This window comes from Bos indicus x Bos taurus, chromosome 22, assembly GCF_003369695.1.
Source record: "Bos indicus x Bos taurus breed Angus x Brahman F1 hybrid chromosome 22, Bos_hybrid_MaternalHap_v2.0, whole genome shotgun sequence".
Lineage (NCBI taxonomy): Eukaryota > Metazoa > Chordata > Mammalia > Artiodactyla > Bovidae > Bos > Bos indicus x Bos taurus.
In genome coordinates, this window is record NC_040097.1 from 15,233,874 (window position 1) to 15,257,592 (window position 23,719).

At 51.2% G+C, this 23,719-nt stretch overlaps 1 protein-coding gene and 1 long non-coding RNA gene across 7 annotated transcripts; one reads left to right on the plus strand and one right to left on the minus strand.

Annotated features, from left to right (window-relative positions):
* Positions 1-1,892: 1,892 nt before the first annotated feature.
* WNT5A (Wnt family member 5A) lies at positions 1,893-23,374 on the minus strand. Of its 4 annotated transcripts, none has more exons than XM_027522895.1 (5): positions 22,064-23,374; positions 16,044-16,177; positions 14,516-14,766; positions 10,035-10,327; positions 1,893-6,658 (listed from the first exon to the last, which is right to left on the minus strand). In XM_027522895.1, the coding sequence occupies exons 1-5, from the start codon at positions 22,067-22,069 to the stop codon at positions 6,200-6,202; spliced, it is 1,143 nt and encodes a 380-aa protein (XP_027378696.1). In that variant the 5' UTR covers positions 22,070-23,374; the 3' UTR covers positions 1,893-6,199. The 4 variants fall into 4 exon arrangements, with proteins under 4 accessions (XP_027378696.1, XP_027378699.1, XP_027378698.1 ...); XM_027522898.1 differs by lacking the exon at positions 22,064-23,374 and adding an exon at positions 18,161-18,250; XM_027522897.1 differs by lacking the exon at positions 22,064-23,374 and adding an exon at positions 16,586-16,679.
* LOC113880576 lies at positions 6,906-14,000 on the plus strand. Of its 3 annotated transcripts, none has more exons than XR_003507780.1 (4): positions 6,906-7,098; positions 10,790-10,926; positions 12,196-12,321; positions 12,603-14,000. It is a non-coding gene; the product is annotated as an uncharacterized LOC113880576 (long non-coding RNA). The 3 variants fall into 3 exon arrangements; XR_003507778.1 differs by lacking the exon at positions 6,906-7,098 and adding an exon at positions 10,219-10,301; XR_003507779.1 differs by lacking the exon at positions 6,906-7,098 and adding an exon at positions 10,219-10,301 and having other exon boundaries at positions 12,199-12,321.
* Positions 23,375-23,719: the final 345 nt, after the last annotated feature.

Below are 23,719 nucleotides of genomic sequence, written 5' to 3' on the forward strand. Positions count from 1 at the left end.
TAAATGCAGCGGATGTCATACGCATTCATGCCTCCACGGCCACCGGAATTGGTACTAGGAACTGCCTCAGATACCAAGATCCAAGGATGTTTGAGTCCCACAGTCAGCACCCTGTACCTGTGGATGCAGAGGGAGGACTCTAGTGGAACTTTGGAGCTTCCAGCCTCACCTGCAGGGGATATGGTACCACAGTGTGAAAGAGCCCAGGGCGCCCCTTATCCCTGAAGATAAGAGACCGTGTGGAGAGAAAGGCCCAACCAACAGCCAGAACCAGCTCTTGGTGTGTATGAGAGGTCGTGTAGGATCAGCCAGCCCCTTGCCCATCTGCCAGCCCCAGGTGAGAGCAGCGGGACACTGGTCCCCTGCAGCTAACCTGGCCCATGTCGGTGACTCGCAGGACCATAAGCGGATACAATGGCTATGGTTCTAAGCCACTAATTTTTGTATGAGTGTGCTGTGTTATTCAACAATGGACAAGTGGTAAAGTGAGTGACTTGACTCTTCTGGTCTCAGTGTCCTCATCTGTAAAACGAGCCTACACTTGTCAGAGAGGGTGAAGCTCAAGCCTGTGAGTCTTGAGGCCCTGAGTCTATAGCATGGGGTTGGCAGCATCGGCATCAAAGGGTCACCACTGGGTGAGCAGCTCTGGTCAGGGTCTCTGAGGCAAGAGGCGTGTGGTGAGCCCCTCCGAGGGTACGATGCACATGGCAACTTCTCACAATTACTTGGGCCACAATGTCATTAAAGATGATATTGAGAAACTCTGACTTAGAAGGAGAACACTGGTGGAGACCATGGCAAGTCTGTGATCCTGCGGGCTCAGTTAGGTGACAGAAAGACTGGCCAACTGGACACACAGCCTGGACGGGTGGGGTGGGGGCCAGGCAGCGGCTGCTGGGGTACAGCTGAGTGTCCCGTGCTGGGGACTTGTGGCACCGTGCACCCAGGCGGCCAGTTCTTCCCGTGTCATAGCCAGAAGTGCACACTTGAATGTGAACACACTCATCTTTCAAGTGCTGGCAACTAATTTGAGTATTTTTTTTTTACTGTTTTGCCGGTCAAAGAAAACACATCTGGCAGCACACAGCCAGGGGGCCACGGTGTGAAAGCTCCCCCAAATGCTCAGAGGGCCTTCCTGGCTCTGAGCTGGCTGCTGGGGGTATTGTACACAACAGGGCCCCGCCCTCCAGGGGACTTCTCGGGCTCAGGAGTCACCCCGGGCAAGCACCCGTCCACCGTCGGCCCTCCTTCCCCGAGTGCTCAGAGCCTCAGTCCCTCTATCTCAGGCCGTGCTTCTCAGCTGGGGGCTGATTCCACTTCCTGGGATACAGGGTCCCTGGTGTCAGGAGACATTATTGCTTGTCACAAATGGGGGGCCCTCCTGGCATCTCGTGGGTAGAGGCTAATGATGCTGCTAAACATTGCACCCCCAAAATAAAGAATGCTCCAGCCTCACCACCAAGGTGAGAAACCTGATCTCAGCAGCTGGCTGGCAACCATGGCAACATCCAACCGGGAGCCAGCAGAATATTCCAGGTGATTCAGTCTGTTTCCCTAAGACTTTGTTCTCTCTTCTCAAATCATTCTTTCTTCTCTTGCCCGGGAATGTCTTCATAATCCGGTCACTGTGCTAAATGCCTGCAGTGTCTAACGATCTCCCAAATACAACTCTCTTATACATTAGTAGCAGCAGAACAAATAAATGGTGGGGGTGGCAGGGGGTGGGAAATAGCTGCAGGCAAAAAGATCCACGATAGATCCTTGAAATCTGACCATAGGATGTACATGCCTGAAATGTGGATATTTGTTCTGGATTCTCTGAGCCATCATCAAGCCCACATTAAACTTCAGTGGTCATGAACACCATTGCTGCCAAACATAACACGTGACTGCAGATTTCATAAAATGATTTTAATAGAAAAGTAGTACAAGATATGAACAAAAATAAATACTCTTTATCTCATTTCTAGCCCAGCAAATAGTACACTGCACATAAAACTGATCTACAATGCAATTTTCCTCATTTCTTGTTTGCCTCTGAGATACAGAGACAGCATGTTAATTAAATCTTCTAGATTAAAATTGATACATTTTTAAGAAAAAAATCATACCAACCTTTAATCATTCATTTTTTTAAAGTTGGCTCACAAGATGCTGTTTCTCTAACATAAAATATTATCCAGTCATCAGAGTTAAATATAAGGTCTGTGTGAATAGGTGAATTAGAAGACTCTCTTACTCAGTTTTAATTCCTGCATTGCTGTTTCCAATATTAAGAATGCATTTCATTGTCTTACTTTCAAAGTATAGCATCTGCATCTGGCTCTCACCAATCCACAGAGAGGGGAGAGTAACAAATACTTTTTAAAAAAATAAATATTTTAGAAGTCTATTTTACAGTGATCATGCAGTATTGCAGACCTATGCCTTGGTGTGTATTTGCATCATACACATATCCTTCAAGTTATTAGTCCCTTTTCTAGCTGTCTCTATTTACATTATGGATCACTCACTCTTTGGGGGTTGCTTTTGCTAACGATCTCTAGGAGTCAGCCCATGACAGTTTCTTATTTGGAGTACTTGTGCTAACATGTCATCTTTGATTCTGGTGGCTTGAATAAGGTCTTACAAAAACAAATTGAAAACTGTATTGGAAAATAGAACAAGCAGAGGGTTTGTGTGGCCTACTGAACAGTGCCGGTCTTGGGAGGTCAACAGCTCAGAGAACTGAACAGATACACTGGACTAAAGCTTAAAACAGCCTTCCTTTTACTTAAGCCCATAATTACTATTTTGAACATAGCTCCATTCGCTGCTGCCTGTATATAAATTTTTTGCTAATTTTCCTGTATTGGGAAGATCTTGAATGCAGTCCAGGATGAGATGAAAAAAAAAAAAAAAAAGCTGACGCTCCTAAATCGAATATATGTTTTTGCAATAAGGAACACTGGTCAATATACAACTGAGGAAAACCTGAAACAGATGTGAGTCCTAGAACCACAAGCGTTTGAATTTGCCCAGAAATGCTATTTTAAACACTCTATATGTTGGTCTACTGTTTTTTTGTGGAATAATGCATTCTTGGCATCCTTAAAAGGTTTCAATATGTTACAAGGTTATCCAGAAAGAAAAAAGCAAGGGGCTAACATATCAATTTGTGCATCGCGGCCCAGACTCACTGCGCCTTCAAGAAGCACGAGGGCTCGTATTAATTGCACTTAACACAACGAACCTTCAGTTTCCTTCATTCTCTGCAGATTGAGGCTTGCTTTTCATAAAACTACTTTCCAAGGGGCAGAGACACTCCATCCACAGAAAGTTCAAATAGAGTGGTGCACTAGCTGCAGTGGTGAACACAAATACACTTTTTTTGCACTAAAATTCTGTTCATGGATAAAAGCATGTGCCTTTTCAGTTCTTCTCGGAGATGCTACAACACCAACACGCTCTGAAACAATTAAGTTACATGCATAATGCTCAAAGAATGTGAGCAACCCTATAACCAGCTTTAAGCCATCTGCTTGATTTTTTTGAGGAACATATATAGGAAAAGAGAATTCCCCTTTTGTTCTGTTACATATAGAAATCTTTTGAAGCTCCCAAATAATTTGGTTTTGGTAAAATTCTCCACTCTTCTATTTTTCTAACATGTAGTCACCCCTAAACTATCCCTCATGTTTTCTCAAAAACTCTCCACATGAAGTATCTGAAGGACAACTGAAACCACTTACCAATATACAAGTAATATTTTATTTTATATTCTATCTTCCATTTGGCATAAGCCTTTCGATGTTTTGTTTTTGAACCAGTGAAATATACAAATCACACAAGACAGACATATGTACATTAAAAGTACAGAATAAAGGCCATAGAAGATATACATAATATCTGAATGACAAGTAGAATATTTTACATTAAATAGTTTCTTTTAAAAACTAGGATTGTTAAACTCAACTCTCTTCATAAACATGAATCACTAGAAAGGAACAAAAAATCTGGTTTAGCAAATAAAAAAAATTACTTCATGGTTTTTGTATAATAAAAACCAAAAAAGTGACATTTTAAACTAATTAGTGCTTTTTACTTTCAAGATCTTTTGCTTGCAATTCACTGCAGCTGGGAGCAGGGGGAGTGACTATCCTTGTGCAATAAGAGCCACAGGTGGCCGGGCTGACCTGAGGGCCACTGAGCCTGTGAGGGCTGCAGAAGGTGTGTCTTCCCAAACTTCTACAACAGCACAAGTCTGAGATGAGAACACAGGTGATGGTACTCTTTGCAAAGAGGTGTCCTGGTTTTTTGTTGTTTTTGTTTTTTTAAACTAGCTAAAGATGTGAGCTGGATTTTCCCTGGGGACTCGGTAGGTGCCCTCAGGTCTAACAGGCACCAAGTTCCACCCTGCAAAGTGAGCAGAGGAAACAGAAATGCTGACATGTGTCCTCTTCATTCCCACCTCTGTAATGAACAAGTAATGCCCTCTCCAGCAAGCGTGCAGAAAACGAGGCTGGAGAACCAAGGGATGGAGCAGGGGAGACCAAAGAAATCTTCAAACCACCACACCCACGACCAAGACCTTCCAGACTCCTCAGAAACACAGCTGCTTCACGATGCTCAGCATGCAGTGGCATCAGGGCCACAGCCTGAGCTCAACTTAGAAACCGTCGGGGAAAATCCCACTTGGATTGCAGTGGAGGACCTCAAGGCTCTAGACCAAAGAAATAACCCCAGAGTAAACTGTAAATCCAAATCACTGGCTGCACTGAGATATAATTATATTTATATATATATATGTGTATATATATATATATATATGTTATGTACAAGAGACTGAGCTATCAGGTACCACTGAACCAACTGTTCAAGTCCACTGGGAACAGTTCTAGGTACACCTGCAGAGAAGCGGAAGCATCAATGGAGAGTCTGAACACAGGATCAGAAGGGGGAAATGCTGCCACACCTCTGTGAAGGCCATTCACCAAGTGATGTCATGAAAACATCGAAAACTACTGTTCCTCGAAATAAAAGTTGTAGGCGGAATAAAATCCCTAAGTAGCGAGCTGTTTTCCAAGAGGAGCTCCTAGGGTTTCATTCCCTGTCCTACAATCAGAGGGGACCCTGCGGAGCTCCGCTTGGAAACGCGGCCGCAGCGCAGCAAGGCGCGGAAGCAGAGGGGGCGCGGGGTCAAGGAGGGAGGGCGGAGGTCACTTTTTTCCCTCAAATAGGTTTTCTGCTTTGGTGCAGGGCTGAACTGCACACAAGTACCTTGAAGTTCAGGTTGAGGATCTGTGAATGGAATTCATGTGTTTTCACTATTATCATTTATTAACCAAGTATCCCTAAGAAAATTACAGTATATTTTCCTTTATCGCCAAGCCAACCTCCCTGCCCTTCTCCAAGCAAAACGTCTGGTACCAGAATCATTCAGGGATCCTTTTCCAAGTGGATAACCTGATTCTCACAACAGCTTTGAATGTTAAATCAACTGACTCAATAAAAGGAGTTTTTTGTGTTTTAATGTCTAGGGCTTCTCTCCCTGCTCCCCAGGTTTCAGTAGCTAATAGAACGGACCAGCTGTAGATGGAATGCTGGAGGACAGTGAGACATATGATAAACCTTCTTTCTTGAAGGGATATGAGATTCTTGTTCTCAAATTTTAAATACATTTTGGAAATATTTCAGGCTGGCAGCCCCTGGGAAAGAGGGGGGTGGGGTTCTCATTGTTTTGTCTGTTTCTCAAGACCTTCCGGCTTCCCCAGACCGCAGAACTCCTTTTGCTCCCAGGCGCTGGGTCATGCATAGCTCTGGGCCACCTCCTTGCAGTGGGGTGCTACCTGTCCCATGCGATAGCTGAGACAAAGAGAACAATGTTTCCTTGACCTCCAGATGTGCACACATCTCAGCAAGGGCATGTTTTATCCCCCCCCATCCATTATACCATCAAAACAAGTCTTGTCTTACCTTTTCAAAGATCCACAAAATAAATATTTTCTTGGTTCCCAACCCCCTTATTGCCAAATAATAATTATAATATTATTAACCACAGAGTTCTCAGATGGGAACAGGGGGAAAAAATGGTTCCGGTTGCAATTCTTAGGGATGAAAAAAACATTAAAAAAAAAACCCAAACAGAATCACTGTACTTTCTATAAATAAGTGGGTCCTGGGAGCGGGGCCGGGTGACGGGCAGGCGGCGGGGCGCCCGCTACTTGCAGACGAACTGGTCCACGATCTCCGTGCACTTCTTGCACTTGACGTAGCAGCACCAGTGGAACTTGCAGTGGCAGCGCTCGGTCTGCACCGTCTTGAACTGGTCGTAGCCGCGGCCGCAGCACATGAGCTCGCAGCCGTCCATGCCCTCGGACGTCTTGTTGCACAGGCGGCCCTGCGTGCCCAGCGAGCCGGTGCTCTCGTTGCGCACGCAGTAGTCGGGGCTGGGGTCGATGTAGACCAGGTCCTGGGTGGTGGGCGAGTTGAAGCGGCTGTTGACCTGCACCAGCTTGCCCCGGCTGTTGAGCCGCATGGCCGCCGCGCTGTCGTACTTCTCCTTCAGGGCATCACCCACCTTGCGGAAGTCGGCCAGCTGCAGCCAGCACGTCTTGAGGCTGCACGAGCCTGACACCCCGTGACACTTGCAGGCCACATCGGCCAGGCTGTACACCGTCTGCGGGAGAAGGGGACAGTCAGCGGGGGGCACCCTCACCTGGGAACCCAGACCCTGGTCACCAGCTCAGCCCGGGCCACCTCCCCCTCGTCCTCCAGACCTGGAGGCTTTTGTGGCCTTCTTTAAAAATGAGTCTGTAAAACAAATCGGTTCTTACCCCTCATTGTTACACATCATCATAATAAACTACCTGGTTTTGAATGGGAACAAGAAACAAAATTGTTGCCTTGGCTTCTTTTTTGGAAGCAGGAGACTGCCGTCAGGTCTGACCTGGACTCCTGTGAGCAGCAGCCTGTGAGGGAAGCATCCCACCGCCTGCGTCTCAGAGAAGGAAAGTGAAGCCCAGCGAGCTGTGTTAGCAGCCCAAGCACTGGGAAGGAGGGGCCATGACCGGAACCCAGGCAGGTGGGCTCCAAGCTCACGCCATGGGCGCCCAGCTGGTAAGTGGTCAGGGTTCAAATCTTTCCTCACTCTTACTGTTCATACTGCCGTGGGGCGAGCCCTGTCCTAAGAGCCTCTCCACTCTCATCTCATCAAATCCTCCCAGCACGGTTGTAACCTGGGCGGGACTGGACGAGGGCCCAGTGACGCAGAGAAGGTAAGCGGCCCAGATGGTCACACAGGCTGGATAGAGGGGGACCGGGCCTGGATTTCAGGTACCTTCACTGCTGCTTCCTGCACAGCCCCCACGCTCTGCACAGGCTGAGCGCGTCCACCCTGGACCCAGACAGACACAGATTCTGTCCTGCCCCTGAATTTAGGCAAGGGCATCACCATTCTGGGCCTCCATTCCCATCTGCAAAGGGCACTGTGGTGGTGCCAACCTCACGGCAGTGTTACAAGGGTGAAACCAAGACATGCTGGCTTGAGGTACTTAGCAGGCAGGATGCAATCAGCAGACCTGGTTTGCAGGGTGACGAGGGCATGGTGCTGGGCCCTGCAGCAGCAGCACCCACGGGTCTGGGAGGTGGCCGCTGCCCATTTACAGTGCCGGCTGCCCGGGGCTGTGCCAGTGAGCCTCCCAAGCCAGCACGCTGCTGGCAGCGGCCTGTCAGGACCTGGAGGCCAGAGCCGTGCGAGGCCACTCCTGCCCCAGCAGCGACCCTCTCCCTCCAGGGCTTCAGAAAGGGCTTTCCTCAAAGGGGAGCTCAATCGTACCCCCTCCACATGAAGGGTTTCAGGGCCGCGGCTAGGCTAGTGTGGGAAAGGGTTTTGCAAATGTATTTAACCTTCACTCCCCTTTGAGGAGAATCAGAAACTAGATTTTCTTTCTAGGAGTCTAATACGGTTTCCTGACCGAGTGTCCAGCTTTCCTCCTCTCACCCCTACGATCCTGGAGGAAAACCGTCTTCTCTGTAACCTCATCCACCAGGATCAAGCATAGTTTGCTGCTCCAACTATAACATTTCCAAAAAACCTACGTACAAATGCTCATGTTAAATGAAATTACATCGAATGTGCTTTTCCCACTCTCCGACCCCTCCTGTCTCCCCTTGGAAGTCCCTTGACCTGCTCTTCTTGGTTGCTAAGCTCCTGTGATTTCTGTCCATGAGAGAAACCGAGGAAATCCCCAAACAAGGCTGAAAGCACCAGAGAGGGACATAGTGGGTCCCGAGTCAGCCATACCTCTGTCCTGGAGGCATTTGTGGTCTGAGACGCTGGGCGCCCTGCATGCAGATTAAGGTGATGTGTCCTGGGTAGAGAACAGGACCGAGGTGCTAGGCTCCCGAGACAGTGGGGTAGCCATGCCCACCCCAAGGCCTGGGCCGGCTGCAGGGGGCAGAAAGTCCACCCCTGGTACAGGCACCCCAGCAAAGGGGAGCCTCAGAAAGAAGTGGCCACGCTCCCCTGGAGCAACCATCTGACCCCTCAGGCACCACAGGTAAGATTCTGCAGAGTTGAGTCCTTCTGTGGTCCCCCACATAGTCAAGATCAAAGCTGAGAAGAAACAGGTTACCTGGAGGGATCTGGGTTACTTCCACTTTCCTATGTGCTCTGCTTCATTAGGTCTAGTGACTCAGTTATCATCTATCAAGCACTTACCACTGGTTGACACTGAACTCAGCCCTTCGGTTGAGCCTTATTAATTAGAACTCAGAAGTGGCCAAGTGTTAATAACAAGGTTCAGTCTACTGTATGACCCCAGTGAGTCCTTACAGCAACCCCAGGCGACACTGTTACCGTCCATCTAACTGGTGAGCAGATGGGGCAACGGATGCTCAGAAACAGAGCAGGGTGTTAACCTAGATTTCTTTAATCCCCAAACCTGCAGCCCTTTACCCTCGAGCTGCAATGCCCTAGTTTAAGGGAAAAAGTGCCTGGGCTGACAGCTCCATCCCCTAATTCTCTGCCCTGCCTGGAAGTGGTTCTCCAGTCTGTTTCCCGCCTTTCACGAGAGGGTGTGCAGGGCTCTCAGGTTCCTTCCTGTCCCCTGGATGTTACTTTGTGATTACCATTCCTGTTCCTCACCCCAAAATACAGAAGAGTGAGATCTCTGACCAGAAAGTTCCTGGCACCCACCTTGGGTTCTCTGAAAAAAATAATGGCCCTGGTTTTCAGTGCTGCCAAAGTTAGGAAAAGTTTTCACCCCTTCATTTTAAAGCAGCCATAAAGTGCCATGTGTTTAACCGCAGGAAAAAAGGGTCTTTTTAACTATTGTGAGGGAGCTTTTCACAGCCCCACCAGGGGAAGGAAAGAGTGAAACGGGGGATGGGGTGGAGGGGCGGGCTGCCTTGGGAGGACTTTCTCTCTGGACACTTTCGAGGCCCTCTCTCTTCCTTCCATGGGCCTGATCGTCAGACCTACGAAATTCCACCCGGTTGGTTGGAGAGTTATCCTAGAAAAGCTCTTTTTACAAACCCTCAATCCATCAGGCCTGCTGTCCCAGGACACAAGGAGGGGCACAAAGAGGGGAGGAGGTAACCCAGAAGCTGGGCGAGGGCTTGCTCAACTGGGCACCTACTGAAATAAATAACTCCCTCTCCCCAATTTAATCTTAATCGCAGCCACAAACTTGTTCCAGGGAGGAGGGCTGCGAACCTAAGCAGCATGTTTAGCTCTGGCCTGGCCAACTGCGCTGGGGATTTATTAAAGAGGCGGAGAAAGATCTTTCTCAGGCCACTGCAGGCGCCCCTTGGCTAGAGCTGGCCACGGCGGGCTGCTTCCGCTCCAGGAGGCCTTTCTGGGGTGTGCACCCCTCTCCAGGGAGGCCTGTGGGGAGCTGGCTGAGGGGAGTGGAAGGACAGAGAGGAGCAGGCAGGGGGGAAACAGACCGGAAAAGCTAGGAAGGGAGGCGGAGACAGGAAGAGAGCCGCAGAGACACAGGGAGAGCCGGGAGCCCCGGCCCCTCCCAGGCCTGCGGCGGACGGAGGCTCACCCGGCGGCCGGCCTCGTTGTTGTGCAGGTTCATCAGGATGCGCGCGCTCTCGTACGAGCCCTTGGCGTGGATGCGCTCCCGCTCGCGGGCGTCCACGAACTCCTTGGCGAAGCGGTAGCCGTAGTCGATGTTGTCGCCGCAGCCTCCCCACAGCCAGTCCCGCGGCAGGTCCTTGGGGCGCGCGGCGCGGCTGCAGCCGCAGGTGGACAGCTCGCCCTCGCGGCAGGCGCGGCTCATGGCGTTGACCACCCCCGCGGCGCTCACCGCGTACGTGAAGGCCGTCTCGCGGCTGCCTGCGGGCGAGGACCGGTCAGCGGGCGCCCCCCACTCTGCAGCCCCGGACGGCGAACACCCCTACCCGGCTCCTAAAGGGGGAACTAGGAGGCCCCAACACGCAGAAACAACCCAGGAGGGTATTAACACCCACACACCCCACCTCTGCTCTGCCATTTCAGACAGAGCCCAAGGCGGGATGCTCAGAGATCGATTATTCTATACACCTCTTCTGAAAATAACCCAAATGCCTAGAAAAGAAGTCACCAAGGGAAGAAAACACACAATTGGGGTAGACTTCTTGACACTTACTTTAAACATTTGTTACTATTTTCATTCTGAGTGACCTACAGGACAGGAGCACAGAGGCTTAGAGCCTCTGAAAGCCCTAGGCCCCCAGGAAAGCCAAACACTGCAGCCGCCCCTTCCCGCTCCTGTGGCCCCGCTGGTAGTAACCTGGCTTCCCCTTCCTCCGTCTGCAGCATCAAGTCTGACTCAGAACAAGGCTCCTGACTTCCCCAGAGGATATTTCTCAACCGGTTCCTAGAGAGTTACAAATGAAATTCTGGCCTCTTCTCAGTTCCCAAGCTGCCCGGCCTGATGCTTCTCACTCAAGAAGGTGAGTATCTTACTTTCACAACAGCCTGCCGTTCTTTAATGTCATTTCTGTGACTCCGCAGCAGCCTCTGACTCCAAGTGTCAGGAAAACAACAAAAAGGGGGGGGGTGGGGAATAGTCTTAAGGAGAAAAGAAGAAAAAGGTTCTCCTTCCCTAAAACTTGTAAAGAATAGCTCCCTGTCAAACAGTTCTATAGGAGCCCTATTTGTATGGAGAAAAACGGAGGTGAGCATAGACTATCTTAATTTCCAATTTCCACTTGTACCTAGAGACATTTCTACATGGGACAAGAAGTCACTTAATGAAAGTGTTATACTACAAGGGAGAAGGGTTAATACCCAGCCAGCTGAAGCTGGGCCTGGGGGCACGGGGTGACAAGGGGGGCCTCATTTTCCTCAACTGTAAAATAAGGGTATTGAACCAGATGCCCAGGGGGGAAAAGGCCCCTTCTGACACTGGGATCCCTGTACCAGGATCAGTTTCTCTTAAAGAGCTTGCTAACAATTTTTTTTTTTTGGTGGGGGTAGGGAATCACAACAACAGCTGACCATAGTATTCAAGGGCCATCCTGCAGGAGGGCGGCTCTGCCAACTCAGGGAACCTGCAGACTGCCCTTCCTTTGGGCTTCTGCCCCTCAATCTGTGACCACTTGTGATTCCCCTCTCAGAAATGGCGATGGCTCTGATTTACCAAACCTTCCCTCCCACATTGTAAAAAATGAATAACTTGAGGAGTGTGCTGGTGGTTGGCAGGAGGATCCAGAAAGTTCCTGTGGGGGTGTTCCATCTATCTAGTTGAATTAGCAAGGCAGAGAACATCAAGGGAGTGGTGAGAAATGAGGAGAGCAGACAGATCCTAGGGAGTGATCTGAGGATTAACACTGATAGTACAGAAAACCCTGTGGACAGGAGACTCATAGAATACAGAGGTAGCTTGAGGAAGAGAGATAAACCATCCTCTGGAGACAGAGGAAGAGAAAAAGCTCTGTCCTGCATACAGAGAGCATCAAAGGGATTTTATACAAAGCACGACAATGCTATTCTTGACTATTTTCTTTTTTTGCCCCAGAAATCAAACCTGGTAGCTATCTCTAAGCTAGTTGGTCACTGCAGGGAAAATGTCAGCATGAGAAGTGCTTTCTGGCTGCAGCGTGGGGACGCAGCCATCCTGGAAGCAGCACTGCATCGGGTGACAGCTCCTCCCTGAGAGATCAGCCTTCCTGTCCTCACCCTCTGGGAAGACGGCGCCTTTCTTACACATCTTTTCACAGCAGGCAAACAAAGACAAGCCGGAGACAAAAGCTGGAAGGAAAGACTAGCATGATGAAAAATGAGGACGTTTTCATAATGAAGAGGCGACTGTGTACAGCGCCTGGACTGGCCTCTAAAGAAAGTAGGTGAGTGCTTGGGGGTGGCAGCCTGAGTCACAGAAACTGGCCCCATCATAGGGTCTCTCAGGGAGGAGAACCAGCTTCCACATCCCTGGTGATCTCCATGCTCTGGAGTGGGCACCCACACACTTAGCATCAAAGGTGTTTCAAATTTTCCCTTAGCTCATTCTCATCTAACAAACCCTAAAGTAGAAAAGTGAAAATGAAGTAACTTCCACCGTTGGGGTGGGGTTCATGTTCCTCTTCCATAAAAATCGATTCTGATTTTTCGTCTCTCTCTCTCTAAGGCCCTGTGTTCCACCACCATGAGCCACCCTGCAGCAGCTGTCTGCTCTGAGAGCTCGGACACCTGAGGACCCTTTGGCGAGGGGGCCTCAGGGATGATGGTACGATCCAGGAGGGCTCCCTCCTCTGGGGCCATCATGAGCTTCCACTCCTGCCTACTTCCCATCAACCAAGACGGTGCCTCACAGCTAAGGACCAGAGAGTCTACTTACAGGGGACAATTAAACACAGGCCTTTGTACCAAGGGTTCTGCTTGTTCCCTAAGGAAGCAGTCTCTTTGAATCTTGGACCACATTTTAAGTAAATCTTCAGCAGAACTCAAATCCACTTAGCAAATGATAGCTTATTCTGAACATTTTGGCCCCAAACAGGCTACATACAAAGAGGATCTTAAATCAAAGCTATGTTCCAGTGACTACACAGAAAAACAGTTCCAATTGCTGTTTTCCTTCCTTGTTACCATCAGAGGTGTATGATTTTCACTAACTCATACATATGGGAAAAACTCCCAAAGTTTGAGAGGAAGGTAGATAGAGGGAACACATAAGGCAAAGGTGGAGAGAAGGCTGAGAGGTTACTGTGATATAGCTGACAAAGATGTTTTTGGATCACTCACAATATCAAAATGCAGGAGAATTAAATCTTCACTACACCCTGAGTTAACCACATAAGGCAGCCCATATTTGGGGAAAACTCCTGTGTTCCTGAAGCTTAATTCCTAGATTCAGGTCCCAGAATATGCATTAGCACATTTTAATCATTAACAGGAAAGCCCTAGGAGGCTCTGTAGGCTGAGGCTGCAGACCGTTCTCCCATTCAATTAGAGGAACGGCTTCCAGTCCTGTATTATTTTAGTTTATGAAGCCGCTTGGCTCAAACATCCACTGACAACTCTTTTTTGTTCTCAATGAATGCACTTTTCAGGGTTTTTTTAAAAAGCATTTTATCCATCCGTGACGGACATTAAGCCAACTTTTTATCTTCAGTCAGTATAAATAGTTAATTGCTTTGATAAATTGCTTATTTTAGGAGTCACTGCAGTCATATTAATTATATGGGCTTGTTTGCATAAAAGTAAAGAGACCAAAAATATTCACTAGCACACACACACACAGGACCACATCTGTCAGACTGTAGCCTACACTATTCAACTAAATCAGAGGCAGACTGATTTTCCAAATTCTTTGCCTTTAGCCCAGTTTTAGTGCCACCTTCTCCCTGAATAGAATAACAAGTTCAACAACACATTTAAAAATAAAGAACTGGACTGTGAACGATACATTAAACACTTTTAAGTTTCCAGGTTGCCCTTTGAAGCAGGTGTTCTTATATCAGTGGCCAACTCACAGATGTAAATTGGATCACTTCTAATTAAAATTCTTCCTGGGACTAAAAGTAAAGTGTCTAACACGTTTATCTCAATAGATAGCTTTAGGAAATATCTATATTAGGAACATTAAAACCTTACTTACGTCCAGCTCATCCAGCATTCTGCAAGATGGCAATTTTCAGTTTGATGCCTGGGCCATCTGAATTGTGGTTCAAGTTAGGAAACTTCTAACAATTAAGAGTTTTGAAGTTTAAGGACAGAAATGACTCAGCTTTCCCCATCTACTTTTGTGAAACCAACGTAAGTGTTCTGGTACTATTTTACACAAAATGCTTTTTAGGAAAATTAAGTGATGAGAAAAATGAAGGTGTAGTTGATGCCCACCCTCTCCTGATCTAATTCAAGAAGTCCAAAACTTATCATTAGACATCCAGAGGACAGGCACGAACACAGCCATAATGACAGAAGTCCCAAGCCGCCACCCTGCTGGAAGAGTCCCATCAGATGAAGCTTTAAGTAACACTAGAGACATTTCCTAGGAGAAAAGTTTCTATATATTTAACAACATCTGAAACGGTTTCCTACCGATCTGCATGACCCTGCCGAAGACAGAGGTGTTATCAACGGTGCTGCAGTTCCACCTCCGGTGCCGGAACTGATACTGGCACTCCTTGATGCCCGTCTTGGCGCCCTCTCCAATGTACTGCATGTGGTCCTGATACAAGTGGCAGAGTTTCTTCTGTCCTTGGGAAAGTCCTGCCAGTTGGCTGCAGAGAGGCTGCGCTCCTATGATATATACTTCTGACATCTGAACAGGGTTATTCATACCTAGCGACCTAAAAAGGGAGGGGGGGGAGATGTGCATTCAAGATTTACGTGAACTCTCAAGGTGGGCCCCCTGAAAACATGTCAGCAATACAGAAGTTTAAGCACACAGATGCTTTTTCTCTCCTGCTTGTCCTCATGACAAAGTATGAGACGGGCTTCATAGAACTCCTCTGTTTAAACTCCACTCAGAAAACGGAGGCATTGTATAGCCCCTATCCCGCCATCTGGCTTCTCAGCTAGAGTTCTCACTCCCCTCCTTGCCCCTTTCTGCCATATACCTGAACCAAAATTTCTGATATTCCACACCAGAAAAGGGGTAAAAGGCAGTCTGGGGGGATGGGCCTCTGACATGAGAGAAAATGACTCACTTTGCCCCACAAATTGGACCGATCTGCCTTGAAAATGTATGAATACGGAAAGCAGACATAATTCGACACGGGTAGGAGATAGCAGTTCCTTTTGACGGATGGAAGAACAGGAGGACAAGTATACAGACGGAAGAAAATTCACCCTGTTCTGGAAGTTTTAAAAGGGCTCCTTATGTGACTGTGAGGGACCCAAGACAGAGTATCCGGGGAACAGAAGTCATGTTTGACAGAAAAACGCTGTTCATTTACAGTAAAAAAAAAAAAAAAAAAAAACAGAATGCAGTCAAAAATAATCCTCTAGATATAATGCAGTCTACTCTCTAGGCCCCTACCAGCAAGAAACCCGCATTTAGGGACACTGAACTACTCAAGGTAACCTTTTTTGATTAAATTTCAAGCCCTCAGTACTTCCCCACTTGGAGTGTAGCTATCTTCCTAGTAACTCTGCCTACCTCAGACCCTGAAAGTTAGTAACTTCAAGTGACAGAAAATAAACGTTGGAACTCACTTTTACTACCTAGAGGTAGCAAAAAGCACATTTTATAGATAGGCTTAGAATTATTAGAGAAGTGAATTCTGGTTTCCCTTAATTACATGATGTACTACAAGCATAATGTGAACCTCAAAAAAGACAAAAGTTAAATTTATAGCTTCTATTCCCTATGGAGCTAAAGATAAGCTTCACAGTGTTAAAAATAAGCAAAAATTTTAATTCACAAAATTTAAAGAAAATTTTGATTTAAACATTTTTATATTTATATATATACACATATATAAATGTCTATAAAAATATATATGTGTGTGTGTGTGTGTATTACATAAATACACCCAAATTCACGACTGAGAATATTGCAGCATTCATTATACAATACAAACGAATCTTAAAGTAAAAGAATATGCATATAGGATAAACTTACCACCAAGAATTAGCTTCTATTACAACCTGGGCGAAGGAGAGAAATATGGCCAAAGCCATTAGGAAGAACTTGGAAGACATTGCCCTTCCAGCCGTCCCCCAAGCAACTCCTGGGCTTAATATTCCAATCGACTTCTGGAGAGGGAAGAAAGGAGCAGATGTTTATTGCCTCTCAGATAATTTTCAAGCATACAAGTTTAAACAACGGAAGCATCCGGGATCTCTCAAGTTTACTGTTGATTGACTGCGCTTCTCCTCCGTGAGTTTTTGATGGCAAGATATAGGCAGTTTCTTTTTCCAAATTAATCCACCCACGCAACCTCACCAGGAAATCTGATTTCGCTGGGATCCTGCGCGCGGGGCACGCCAGCGATTACAAACATGTCTCAATGCTGTTGAGTCAAAGCCCCGGTGCCAGGCGCTGCCTCCTTCCTGCTTGCTCGCGTCCTGCACCCCCTCGCTCCCCTCTAGTTCCGCGCTGTGCTGAGTCCCTCCTCGGGAATTCACTCGGGGACCCGCTGCCACCCTCGTCCTCTCCCCGACCTGGGCAGAGCAACAAGTGGAGCCGGAATTAATTCCATGGGCGAGAGGAGCGCGAAGGCGAGTGGAGCGCGCCGCCGGCGGCTGCGAGGGAGGCGGGGTGGCCGGCGCGGGGGTGGGGGGTGGGGGCAGCACGCGGGAGGGAAGGGCAAGGGGTGGGGGGCGAGGCCCCCGGGAGCGGCGAGCACGGGAGTGCCCAGCTGGGAAATGCAGCTCTGAATTAACATCATCAGTTTCATAATCAGTTTACGGCCCGCTCCGGGTCTAGCCGCTTCCATAGCGGGAAAGGCAGCCTGGGTTTCCTTAGACCGCTCTTCGGCCAGACTGGGGTGGGGAGGAGATGGGGGCGCACGGGGCATAAGGGGATGGGCGAGCGGCTCTCCCGGCGCAGGAAACCGGAAATCAGTGCCCTCTCCCTGCCTTCGGCCTCCGCCTTGGAGTGTATCCCAGAGGAGGGATACACAACCCCCCACACCCCAGGTCGCGCTGTCCGAGGAGAGGGGCTCCCTTCCCGGCCCTCCCCACAGCGCTCCCCCAAAATCTGATTTTCTCACTCCCACTACCGCTCCCTCCAGTCCCTTCTAGCAGCTGCCACGGAGAAAGGGGAAAGGAAGCCGAGGGGACTCCAGTTTCCTTTGGTCCTGGTCTGGAGTTGCATCTCGCCATCGGGGCACCTTGAGCGTGGTCTTGAAACTCCGCTACCCCACCCTCCAGCCCAATTCGGACGCGGTTGGGTCAGTCTCGCAAGATGAGGGTGCAGGGCGAGGCCCGGGCCGGTGCGAAGGAGTCCCCGGCTGGGCCAGAGATGCGCTGGCTCCCGCGCCTCGGCCGAGCCCCTGGATTCCAGGGCGCAGAGGGCCTCGGCAGCGAAGGTTCCCGTCGTCAAGAATTTCGGGGGCAGGGGGCGGCCTTGGAGGTTTCCGCCGCCGTCCTCCCCACTGGTGACTTCTCCACCTGTAGGCGGTGGCGGAGCGAGACGGCGGCGGGTGGGAGGAACGGCTTTCCAAAATCCCCCTTTACATCTCTGATAAGAGTAACCCTGCCGCGCTGCGCCACCCTCGGCTCCCAAGGGAGCCCCTTCCTCGGAAAAGGAAAGGTGAACCTCCTCCAGGCTGCAGAACGGCCTGGGCTGGAACCGGCACCAGAAAAGACTGGGGGACCGAGGCAGCGGTGGAGACGCGAAGGGGCTGAGGAGCGCGCCTCAGCTTTCCCTTGCCAGCCTCCCTTTTGGCCCGGATTCCTCGGGGCTTCTCTAGAGGAAATGCTTATGCGGTCCTCAGTGTTCGCCACCCAGGGCTCCGCGCCCGAGGCCCACTCATCCCTAAAACGTCGCAGAGCTGGGGGGCGCATGCCGCAGAAGAGAAGCCTGGGGTTTCCCCAGCCCAGGAGAGAGAAGGCTCGGTCTTCCTCCCCACCCCCGCCCGAAGTGTCAAGTTTCCTCCAGGGGAGGGGGTGGCTCGCGAGGGCTGCCTTCTCGCGCGGCCCAAGCTGCGAAGTCAACTCTCTCCATCGGGGGCCAAGGCCGTGCGCGTGCACACACTCATACACACTCACACTCTGGCACATTCACACACTCACTCGTGCACAGACACACAGGCTCTCCGACGTGCTTCCCAGGCGGAGGCAGAGACCGCGCTGCGAGCCGCGCGCACTTTTCCAGCTTTCCGACGGGCGGGGCACTCGGGGCGGGGCGCGGGCAGCGGAGAAATTGATAACAGATTCCGCGGATTACTGCGGATCTCTTTGTTAGAGGAGAAGCCACACAAACCGATCCCACTCTCGGCCCGACGACCTCGGGGAGAAGCCACTCGTTCATAGAACTGGGGCCAAAGTGGGAGCGGGGCAGTTGGCTTCCGCGACGCGGGTCTCTAAGCCCGGGGCTGGGAGTAGGCCGGAGGTGTCCCGAAGGGAATCTGCCGGGAGAGCCCCGCGAGTCACATCTCCACTTAACCCGCGCGCTTGCCCGGAAACAGCTTGGCCCTCTTCCCGCTCCAATCCCCCGTGCAACCCAGAAAAGGCCCCACAAGTTTAAAGACTGAAGGAACCCACAGCCAACTCACTGATACATCGAACTGTAGGGTAAACGTCCCTGCCTGTTTACCAAGAGAACTGATCCGAAAAGAGGACAAAATAAGACCTTTCCGGAGACCGTAACATGCAGGGTAAAAGTTCTGGGCAGAAGCTGAATTCACCGAAGACCAGGCTAAAAATTTTGAACAATTTCAGGGTCCGAAGAAATGGACTTTGTAAGGATACTTGGCATCTGTTTCTAGTGCGCGTCTGAGAGGAGGGCTGCGGGCATTTGAGAGGTTCTAGCGCAAGGGAGGGGTGAGGTGGGGGTAGGGCATTTGCGCGCCCTTGTTTCCAGCCCCAGAACAGATCCACGTAGAGTAGGCTTATATTGTCTCTCCTCCAGAGCCTTCCCGCTGGATTAAAAGTGTCCCTAACCCTTCTTTATCAACTGGTGTGCGGGCCGAGAATCCTCTAAACTCCGTTACGCGAGTTTAGAGGACTTTGGGGGGCGACAGAAAGCCCCGGAAAGCACGCTCAAGTCGGAGGCCAGAAGCGCCTAAAAAGAAATTCCCTCGAGGCAGGGAGAAAATTCTCGCCCCTCAGCCACTGGCGCTACCTCACTCGGTCTGGACACCCCCTTCCACTTCACGTCCAGCCCCAGCCCCTAGACCCTAGTCTCTGGGAGCGGAAATGATGGAGAAACTGGGAGAATAAATTAGATTGACCTGGGCTCGCGGTGGCGAAAAGCACAGGAAACTCTTAAGAATCCCAGCTCTTAGTGGGAGATAAATTTTGTTTTCCCCACTTTAATCTCTCCCGAAAGCAAGGGGAGAGAGATGGAGAAAACTGCAGGAGAAAAAATCAGTGGCAGCCACAAAGTTGGGGAACGAGGGGAGAAGCAGGAGGGGATGGTAGGCTGAAAGGAGGTCCGTTTTGGGGGAGCCCAGGAGGAGCCCGCACTCCCCCAGGCCTCTAGCCTGGAGCAAGAGAGCCGGAGCTGCCCCTAGCCGCCCGGATGTGTCCACAGCACCGAGGGTCGGAAGGGGTGGGGGAGCCGACAGAGGAGGTGGAGGAGGGAGTTCCTTGAGCCCCAATCAGTGCAAGGAAGGTGTGTGCAGCTTCTGACTGTCCTGACTCAGAAGGGACACCAACTCGGGTACCAGGGAGTCTCCGAGGGAAGCACAGTGGCCAAGTCTAGTTCTCTTGCCGGCCTCACCTCATCCATCCTTAGACAAGATCTCCAGACTGCAAGCCAACTCTCTCTCTCACACACACCTGGGGGGACCAGGGAGAAGAGGGAAACATCACTTCTACCTTCCCACACAAGAAGTCTAGCCTAGCTCTCTAGGCACAGCCTCTCAACTCTGTCCCAAAGAACTGTTTGTCGGCGGAAGGAAAGAGAAGGAAAATTACAGAATGCTTCAACACCCATTTTTCAGAGGTTGTTTCAACTCCACTTTTTAATAGACAAGAAACTGAGGACGAGAGAGAAAAAGAAGCGCTGGTCCTCGGCTTACAGGGTGAACCAGTGAGGGGGTCAAGACCAGACCCGAGACTTCCTAGGGGGACGCTCCTGCTCCTTAATGTGCCGGGGAGAAGGGGTACCAACCCTTCTTCCACTCGCCCGAGCCCCATTCGCTGGGTCGGACACTTGACCCCTTACTAATGCAGCCGCGCAGCGCAGCATGTCCTCTGGGGGCCTCCGAGGGGCGTTCCTGGGAGAGTGTGACCTAGCGATCCGAAGGGATGTTCTTGTAAAGCCAGAGGTGGGAGGAAGAGGCGAGCAAGCTGCCTGCCCGGCCAAGACACAGGCTCCAAGATGTCCTACCTCAAGGCAGCCAACAGGGGGCAGCCGGCACCGCACAGCGAGAAAGAAAAAGGCAGAGGACTAGCTGAGCTTTGGCAGACGGTGCTAACCCCTTGTGCACCAGAGCGTTCGGACGAGCGGAGGGAACGGCTAGGGACTCTGACCGAGCCTCCTGGGGAGGGAAGGTCTTCCTTTGTGGCACCGGGCCTGGCTGAGGATTTAGTAAGTGCAAGACCCGAGAACTGGCCCTTTACTCTCCACAACGTGCAGGGCACAGATCCACACACTTGGACACACAATGTCCACTGCCTGCACACCCTCGGCTCCCCACAGAGTTTGTCTAGAAGCAAAATCTCTGCATCTGGCCGGAGTAGCCTTGAACGTTGGCAGGAGGGCAGGAGGTGTGATCCCACCACTGACTCCAAGTGACTTCTAAACAGCGAGCTGTCCATCTAAAGAAAGACGGGAGACGAGAAGGGGCCCCCATGCCAGACTGCGATTGGAGACTAAAACAGGCCACGGGGTCTCCGAGCTGTGGGTTTTTTATAAACTTTTTTGAGGGGGTGCTTTAGGAAACATCTGAATTCCAATCCCAAACTTATTTTCTAGAAAATTTAAAAGAAAATCAAGAAAAATGAAAATAAGGACCGAAGCCTGCAGGACAGAGAGGAAAAATTGTTTGGAAAATAGCTAGTTATACTGCAGGAAATGTTAACTTTTCGTAAAAGTGAACTCTCGGTGACCCTCGGAGTGTGTGACTCGGCTTTAACATACAACTGACAATTAAAACAAACAAGAGTTCACAAACTGCCCCCCGCCCGCTCTCCCAACCCGGAGGCCCAAATGTTTCTAAAGGACAAGGAGGATTCCGCGCGGGGGGCCGGGGTGCGCTCTCCCAGCGGACCAAATTAGAGCCACCACCGCCAGCCCTCCCCACCCCCATCACCGCTGCAAAGTGCGGAGCTCACCCAGTGGCGGCTAATAATGCTAATAACGCGACCCCATCCCTGCGCCAGGGTGCGAGCTGGCCCCCTGCCAGGCACTCTTAAAGGCACAGGGCCTGCTGCGCTTGGGTTCCCCGGCTGCATTGAGCCGGCAACCTGGCCTCTGGCAGCAGAGGGCGGGGGGTACGAGGCTCAGGAATAGTCAGCTCCTGGTCTGGCTTCACGGTCTCTCAACCAAGGAGTCCCCTTCCCCTTTCTGAGCCCCGGCCACCCACCCTCTCGGGGTCCGCGCCAGTGGGCGCTTGGTAAATATTTGTTGAATTGAATCATTATCCTGTTACTGAAATATACATAGTAAGCTACACTTGAGTTTCTCAGGGCAAAAGGAAAGTCGTCTGCGGACCTCTCTCAGTTTTTCTGCGCTGTCTCTACCCCACTTTTTCTCCAAAGTCTAAAAAAGTTTGCAGAACTTTTGGTGGGACAAGAAGAGGTCTGTCTCCTGGGAGACCGAGGTAGTGCACGGGGATGGGGGGAGGGCGAAAGGGTAGGGGTCTCAGCCAGCTACGCGGGGGGTTTTAGAGTCTCCAGATGTAGAAGAAATGGAGGAGGGTAGGGAGAGGTTGGCGGGGGGTGGAGGAGGGTCAGTTAACTTCCAAAATAAAACAATGTAAAAAAAAAAAAAAAGTGACGAGCCTCGGCGACACACAGAACACCTACCTTCATTGCGAGGGGGAGGGGGGCGCGGGGAGGAAGTCGCCACCAGAGCCGAAGAATCCAAGCGGAGCGTCCTCGTTAAGCCTGCGGAGACGATCCTGCGCGGAGCTGCGGGTTCCTCCAGGGCTCGTCCGGCAGGCTCTGGAGACTGGAGCCTAAGCCGTCACTAGCGTTCGAGTCTGGGTGCCCGAGCCAGAGTAGTGCTGGGATGCGCGCGGGAACCGAGGGGGCGCCGAAGTCCGCCTGCCGGCAGCCGGAGCAGGGCCCGGCCGGCGCGCAACAAGGGAGCCGCGGGGCCGGCGAGGGCGCGCAGGCGACTGTTCCTCGGCGAGGCGCTCCCTCTCCAACGTCCATCAGCGACGGCGGTAATTAGGGCTTTCCAACCCCAAATGTGGGCGTGATTGTGCAAAAGACTTTACAACAAATAATAAAAAAAAAAATTCTTCACAAGAAGGTGAAAAAAAAATGCCCCACAACTCAACTCTGGCCCGGGGCGGGGTGTGGGGGAGGTGATCCCTGCGCCCAGGTGCCTCCGGTTCATTCACACCAGGATCCTGCAGACTTTTGGCGGCTCACGCCTCCCGATCGCCAGCTCCTCCTCTACGAGTCAGTCTGTGGCCGAAACGTCTGCTTCCAGGCTCTGATCCCGCGGCCGCGAGTGTGTGTGTGGACGTCTGTGTACACACACAGACACACACCCAAACACACACGCGCGCACTGCAGCTTGGGGGCCACAGAACAATCAGACGCGCACGGGTTTTTCTCCTGGAGATGCCGCTGAAAACGCTCCAGTCGTCATCCGAGCTGCCAGAGTCAGCGCCAACTTTTGTCCTTTCATTTTAGGGTTTGGCAAAAAGGTGGGAGCAAACTGGTAAAAGTCGTCCCTGAAAGTTCTGCCTCTGGTGGATTCGGGGACGATGCGCGACTGCCCCGGGGGGAGACACCGGTTCCCCCTCCCCACCCTCTTCTTTCTCTCTTCTGGTTAGTCCCCCTTTTCCCCCCCGCCTTTCCAGGGAAAAGGGAGAAGAGGCGCGAGGGCCAGGGGCTTCGCAGAGGCTCTTCAGCTCCGGCGGTCCATGGCCGGCGTGGCTGCCCACCTCCTCGTTTGGCGCCGGGGCCTGAGGGGCGGGAGAGCGGGCAGCGGGCGGCGGGCGGTCGGGTTCCGGCAGCGGCGAAGGAGCTCACTCGGCACAGGCTGCACGGAACCGGACTCCGGGTGGCGGAGGCGGCGCCTGGGAGCTTGCAGCAAACTTCCACGCGATCCTGCGCCCCGCAGACAGACTGACCGACCGCAGGAACCGCGTCCCCCCCCCACCCCCCCGGCCCTCCTGGCCAACTGCCTCCTCCTCTCCCTCCCTCTCTCCGGACTCCTCTTTCCCCTGGTGTTCTCAGGGAGAAAAAAAAAAAAAATTAAGTTGCAGAACCAAAGGCGGCTGGAAAGAGAAGGGGCGGGGGGTGGGGGGAGTGGGGGTGGATAGGAGGGGAAAAAAAAAAAAAAACCAACTTTGCCTTTGCGCATGCGTGGTGAGGCCGACCTATGACAAACTCCGCAGGATTTTAAAGCCGTACCACAAGCTGGGGTGCAGGGGGGGCGTCGGTATACACTCCAGGCAGGAGCCCCCTCCTCTTGGCTTCCCATCCCCCAAGCATCTGATGAAA